This window comes from Rhyacophila brunnea, unplaced genomic scaffold, assembly GCF_057557595.1.
Source record: "Rhyacophila brunnea isolate RB1 unplaced genomic scaffold, BYU_Rbru_1.0 scaffold_11, whole genome shotgun sequence".
Taxonomy (NCBI): domain Eukaryota; kingdom Metazoa; phylum Arthropoda; class Insecta; order Trichoptera; family Rhyacophilidae; genus Rhyacophila; species Rhyacophila brunnea.
This window is the reverse complement of record NW_028232763.1, coordinates 30,764,595-30,770,995: the sequence shown is the minus strand read 5'-3', so window position 1 is coordinate 30,770,995 and position 6,401 is coordinate 30,764,595. Positions and strand designations below refer to the sequence as shown.

At 35.7% G+C, this 6,401-nt stretch overlaps 1 protein-coding gene across 1 annotated transcript; it reads right to left on the bottom strand.

Annotated features, from left to right (window-relative positions):
* Positions 1–825: 825 nt before the first annotated feature.
* Positions 826–4,631, bottom strand: LOC147078573 (uncharacterized). The gene is made up of 2 exons (XM_085960234.1): positions 4,287–4,631; positions 826–3,656 (listed from the first exon to the last, which is right to left on the bottom strand). Exons 1-2 carry the CDS (start codon positions 4,416–4,418, stop codon positions 2,604–2,606), a joined length of 1,185 nt encoding a protein of 394 aa, XP_085816360.1. The 5' UTR covers positions 4,419–4,631; the 3' UTR covers positions 826–2,603.
* Positions 4,632–6,401: the final 1,770 nt, after the last annotated feature.

Here is a 6,401-nt window from a genome sequence, read left to right as displayed (position 1 = left end):
GATATATACCATCCATCCGCATGTTACTCTGCTGTTCAGATGGCACATAAAAAATACACTGATTAAGATAAATCAACAAGATTTTCTGGATTACAAAAAGCACATGACAATAAGAAGATTGATACGGACAGAGAAAATGTTAATTGGTTGAAGATTAAATGGTTTCAATATAGAAAGGGCAATCCAGACATCATCTTTTTTAAATATGGGTTTGACGAGCCATCCAAAATGCTCCAAGCATATGAAGAGGATCCAGAACTTACCATTCATCTTTTCGACTCCAGCCTAAATATCGTCGGTGTTTTGTAAAAAGGGCGAAATCGAGATTTTAATGAAAATACAATATGTACCCCACTAGCTTTGTTGTGTAAAAACAGCAAATTTGTATCTCTACAGGAAAGTACTTAAAAACGATAATCGACTAAAATTAAATTAATTAAAATTACGAAGTTTTTCTATTTTTAAAATATTTGTATATTCGTGGTGGCAAAATTTGGGTTGACACCCGGACGGCGACTGCACTTGATGCGGCCCCGTTTGTAACATTGAACATTTAACAGCTTAACAATGATTATGTTAACATAAATATCAGTCTCGGGGTCTTTGATATTCATGTTAAAATAAAACCATTTTTCCAAACCTGAATGAATTTTCAATTAAATTAGTTCTTGCTTTTATACATACTTATATTACACATATTTTATAGATTGAGTAATAGCCAAAAGAGTTCGCCAACCTATGATAGGTATATAATATTCCAAAATAGTCAAAACTTTTATCTTCTCTTCATAGATCTCACTGATGTAGTGAAAAATGAAACTCATTTAAGCATAAATTTTATTTTCCTAAATACAAGTTATAAAACTACGAAATTAATATCATTAGTAATTACCAATTTTATAGTTCAATACCATCTACTTCAATAATACATAGTAATAAAATGCACTACCTTCGACAGAATTGTCACATGCAAATCGTTAGGTGAATATCAGTTTGTTCAACACACTAACCTTTTGTTATCGTATGTTCAAGGGAATTCGTAATGTTTTGAGGTAAAGGTATCAAATTTTTACTACCTATAATCTTTTATACCCACATATTGTTTCTATAAAAACTGAACATCTACTTCATATGGAATATCATACAAAGAGTTGTTTATCCGATACCTATCACCTAATCTGGATTATATGACTCCGTAGCTTGCAGATATGTACATTACTCCCTAATCGTTATTTCATTTTTTTTGTAAAGGCAAAAGTTGACTTCAATCATGTAACGATCCTAAATGAGAAAATCCGCAAGAGGCAGCATGGCAAGTTGCAGAATTTGCGAGGGTTTAGAAGGTTGAGGCAATCCTCACAATCCAAAGCGTAAGCGCTTGGCCACAGGGACGGGCGGGTAGTGGGACGGCTGCGGCGTGTACAACTCAAAGTATAACCGTGTGCGAAATGCACAAAAAAAGACAACTGTCTACAAACATTTCACACAGGGGTATAAGTTTGAGTTGCGTATGCCGCTCCCGCGCCGCCGCCTTCCCGACCACTATGTTCTTGCACTAAGGCACTGACGTCTTACCTGGGGGTTCCAGGTTCAATCCCAATGAGGTCACACACTATATCTGTGATTTTCTCAAACCCAGGCTGTTTCTGTAATTTTTTCACTGGTACTACTACACTACTATTATTGGGCTTCATGGCCTGTTGTACCTTTAAAATTGTTCCCGTGCTGTCCGTGTTAGTGGCGAAATAGTGAAATATTTGCCTTTCGTAATCCAGAAAATAGATCAACAGCATATTTTGTTTTCGGCAACATTTTCATCAGTAAACTAACCACGAAGAATCGATTTGATCGGACCAATACCTAATAAAAAAATTTGTCAAATAGCCTGAGTGGCATCACCGCTTAAACCACACCCTAGCGGCATAAACTGAGCGCTTTGCGTGTCCCTTCCACTCTGCCATACCCAATGGGCTCTGCAGTATTACATCACATCGCATTTTGTTTTGAGTGGTCATGCCACTGGAAAAGTTGAAGTGCATGACATAGCCTCGCTGTTTCCTGAGAACTTAACATCTAATGAACCTAGATGCATGATTGATTTCGTACACCTGATGAAGATGAAGATGGAATTTCCATACTGGGCACACCGCCCATTGCAATGATTAGATGCAATCACAAATTGCAAAAAGTCTAAGTGAACATTTTTATCACGGAGAGATGTGGAGGTATCGCATACTCATCAATCCATGGCGCGATCAAAGAACTGAAACTGGACGGCGTACGACACCTCTTCATAATACCCCCCATATTCGAACTGTTCCGGATGTTCACCTAGATTGTTACACTCTGCAACTTGTAGTTGCGTTGAGCCATCGTAATGGGCGATGGGCATACCCATTTCAAAAGTTATATCTGATTTATATTGGTAAGTTTTCATAATTAAGAAATCCCACATTCAGTTACTAATGGGGTAAAATGGAAATAGCAAAAGCATTTACTTTTAATTTGCTCCGTAACAGAGTTATATTATAGTAGATTGAGTGACATCAGCTAAAGTTGCTAAAACCATATTATACCTATAACTGCCTTGAACAAACAAATATTCACCTAACGATGTTGTGTGTTTTAAGATGTATATTCAATCCGCTTTTTAAGTCAAATATTTTCCCACATATATCACATGAAAATATTCTGGCATCTCCATGCGTGCCCATGTGCTTGACGAGACTCGAATTACTAAAGAACGCCTTGCCGCAGGTACGGCAGACGTGCTTTTTTTCTTTGAAGTGAATACTTCTAATATGGGCACTCTTAGAACTAGACGTGGTGAAAACAGCATCACATACAGTGCACTTGTGAATCCTATTTCTTTTGTGCATACATACAATGTGAGAATTTAAGCCGCAGGGTTGTTTAAATGTCTTATCGCAAAATTTACATTTATACTTCCCTTCGTTGTGAATCAACATATGAATCTTTATATATCCAAGTGGATAAGATTTTCCACAGAAATGACATTGCGATGTGACTTTTTCTGGTGGAACTTCTTCAGGTTTTATGTAACTACCGTCTTCAGCACGTTTCGATTTGATACACGTATGTATATGTGCATGGAGATCAGTAGAATTGATGTATCCTTGCCAACAGAATTCACAGACGAATGGAGTAATATGTTTTTTTCTGTGCACAAGTAGAGATTTAAAATCTTCAAACTTCTCATTACAAAAATCGCATGGTCTTCCTGACGATTGAGATTTAGGATGCACTCTACATGCGTGATCGTAGAGGTCTTGTGTTATAACAAATTTTAAATCGCATTCCGTGCAAAATAACGTGTTTTTGCCATCTTTACTTGTTGACTGTGCTGTATTCTTTTTATTTTTTCGATCTTGCGAAGTGCTAGATTTTTGATTGAAATATTCTGATTCACTGCTGGATGATTGTTCTTCTTCCATATTCGATGCAAAGTCTGATAAATCGGCACCACTATTGTTGTCAGATTCGTGTCCACCAGATTCGGCAGCATTATTAACTTCGACGTATTGTTCGAGGATTGATTTTGACTTCTCAATCACGCTTCGAAATGTTACAGTCTCATGGAGAAATTTACAGCAATTTTCACAAATGTTTTGAGGAAATCCATCATTTGTTTGAACCTAGGTGTAAAATAAAGGGATATATTAGCAAAATTTATGGTAGAGATACAGTATTCCATATCATTAAAAAAAATACAATCTATGAAAGACAATGAAAAGTTATTATTAAGTATACAATGTTTTTCATGAAAAATAAATACGATGACAGAAACAAGTGGTAGGTGGCAGTAGGTGGATTTTTCCATAAACAATCTTGCTCCATTGTCCTAACACAGCCTTCTTTTTAAACCCCTACACAAATGAAAACCCATGGCGCAAAGCCGCATGCAGTGGGTTTTCAAACTGATTGTTATGTTTTAGATCACAATAGATAAATTCAGGCCACCGCCATTGTCCCATATGATTCTGTCATGAATAAATATAATTTGTATGGTTTTATATCGCATAAACTGGCGTGGTTTAGTGTGATTAGTACATTTTAAAATGTGAATTAAGTACAGGGTATTTATCAAGGTTGTTTTGACGATATGGAATACTGTATCTTTACCATTTTACCTGTAGCATTAAGCTATTGAAACTATTATTGAGGTGAATTATGATTTTTATATTCACAATTATTTATCCTTTGAAGAGGAAATTCATGTACACATTTCGGACAGTAAAAGACTCTGTGATAGGATAAATACGTACCTTTAGATTAAAGAAAGACTGCAAGACATTGGTGATTATTTCTCTCTTATCCCCAACCCCCAAAGAGCTGTAGAGACTTTTGAGATTTTTATTTTTTGACAAACAACAGCGGCAAATATTTTCAAAATCCATTTCATATGAAATAATAATGCATATCGTATTTCTCCGAATTATATTATACTGTGTAAGTCTTGAAATTTATTAATACGATGTTTATCATTACTGTAAGTAATTTACATTGGAAAATGCCATCGTAATGCAATAATATTGAAATTAAATTGTGAAGGAATTGAATTAAGTGAATTCACGAAAAATGTTAAAAATCCGTAGAAACGTCAATGTAGTTTGTGTTTATGGTCTCTAATGCAGATTGTATACATAGCTTGAATTGCCATACATTTAAATATATTTTCCTCACTTACAAAAGCTCTTTTCGTCAAAATAATATCTGTACCTCAGAGGCAGACGGATGCAACTCCAATTTTTGGGAAAATGATTTTTTTAAAGAATCGTCATGCTAAAGGCTTTATTTATTAGAGGGAGAGAGATGAAAGTCCTAGTCCAAGATATGCATAGAATAAAGATGCAAGTGCCATACCTACCTTAGAGGCAGAAGGATGCAAATCCAATAATCCACTAAGATAAAATTCTCTCAAACCGTCTGCAATATGTACTAGACGAGAACCAGCCAGGAGAACGAGCTTTAGAGGAGGATACAGCACTATGGACCATATCCATGTCATCAGAGAAATCAGAGCGGTAACAGGAATATAAGCTGCCGCTATCTATGGGTTTTATAGACTATGAGAAAGGGTTCAATTCCATAAAGAAATTTTCAATACTCGATGCACTCAGAAATCAAGGAATCCCCGGGCGCTATTTAAATATTTCCAATAATATATACAGTAGCGCAACAACATCTCCATAAGCCATCGCGCATTTCCTATCAGCAAAGGAGTCCGACAAGGTGATACAATCTCACCTAAACTATTTACAGCTACACTTGAAGACTTATTTAGAGAACTTGACTGGAACCACGCGGGTTCCCATAAATGGAGAATACGTGAGTCATCTGCGCTTTGCCGATGACAATAAATAGTAGTTTGCAAGACTCAGAAGACTTCCAAAGCAGAATGCAGGAACTCGCTGGAGTAAGCAACAAAATAGTCTTGAAAATAAATGTGTCAAAGAAGAAAGTCATGTTCAACTGCTTTGCGGGCCGAAAAGAGATCCTCATCAATGGCATTCAGCTCGAACAGGTGAAAAACTACATCTATCTGGCACAACAAGTGTCTATAGATGGATGTATATTTGATGAAATTGTTCGCAGAGTAAAGCTAGGCTGGAGTGCTTTTGGCCGCCTGAATAATTTCTTCAAAAATGACCTCCCACTGTGCCTAAAGTGCAAAGTGTTCAACCAGTGTGTACTTTCCGTAATCACATGCGTGTGAAACATGGACCCTAAGTAAAAGAGAGTTACAGAAACTTAGAGTAGCACAACGTGGAATGGAAAGGTGCATGCTGGGCATAACGCAAACGGACAAAAAGAAGAATGAGTGAATAAGGGAACAGACAAGGATTAATGATGTGATAGAGTTTGCTAATAACCTCAATTGGAAATGGGCTGGACACATAGGTCGAAGAAAGAACAATCGTTGGACAAATTTATGCATCCAGTGGTATCCAAAAACTTGGCAACGCAATGCACAGGGACGAGAGAAGTGGAATCAACTTGGAGATTAGCGAGGCCTTCATCCAGCAGTGAATAGATTCAGGCTGGTGATGGTGATGAATTCATAATAAAATTAAAAAAAAAAAATGTGTTTTGCTTTGTTATATTTATACCTATATTTTTTTTAACTTATAATTTGTTTTATTTTGGCTAGGTAAATAAGATACAAATCCACATTTAACAAAATATCTTTAGAGGCAGAAGGATGCAAATCCACACTACGTTTTTTATTTTATTTTTTTTAGATATAAAATTGTATTATATTTATTTTTTTATTAGTTTCTTACATATTCCAGAAGTACTTTAATTGAATTAGAATAAAAAAAATAATGATCATTCTATGTATATTTTCTTAGAAGTTATGAATATTCGTTTAAAATAAA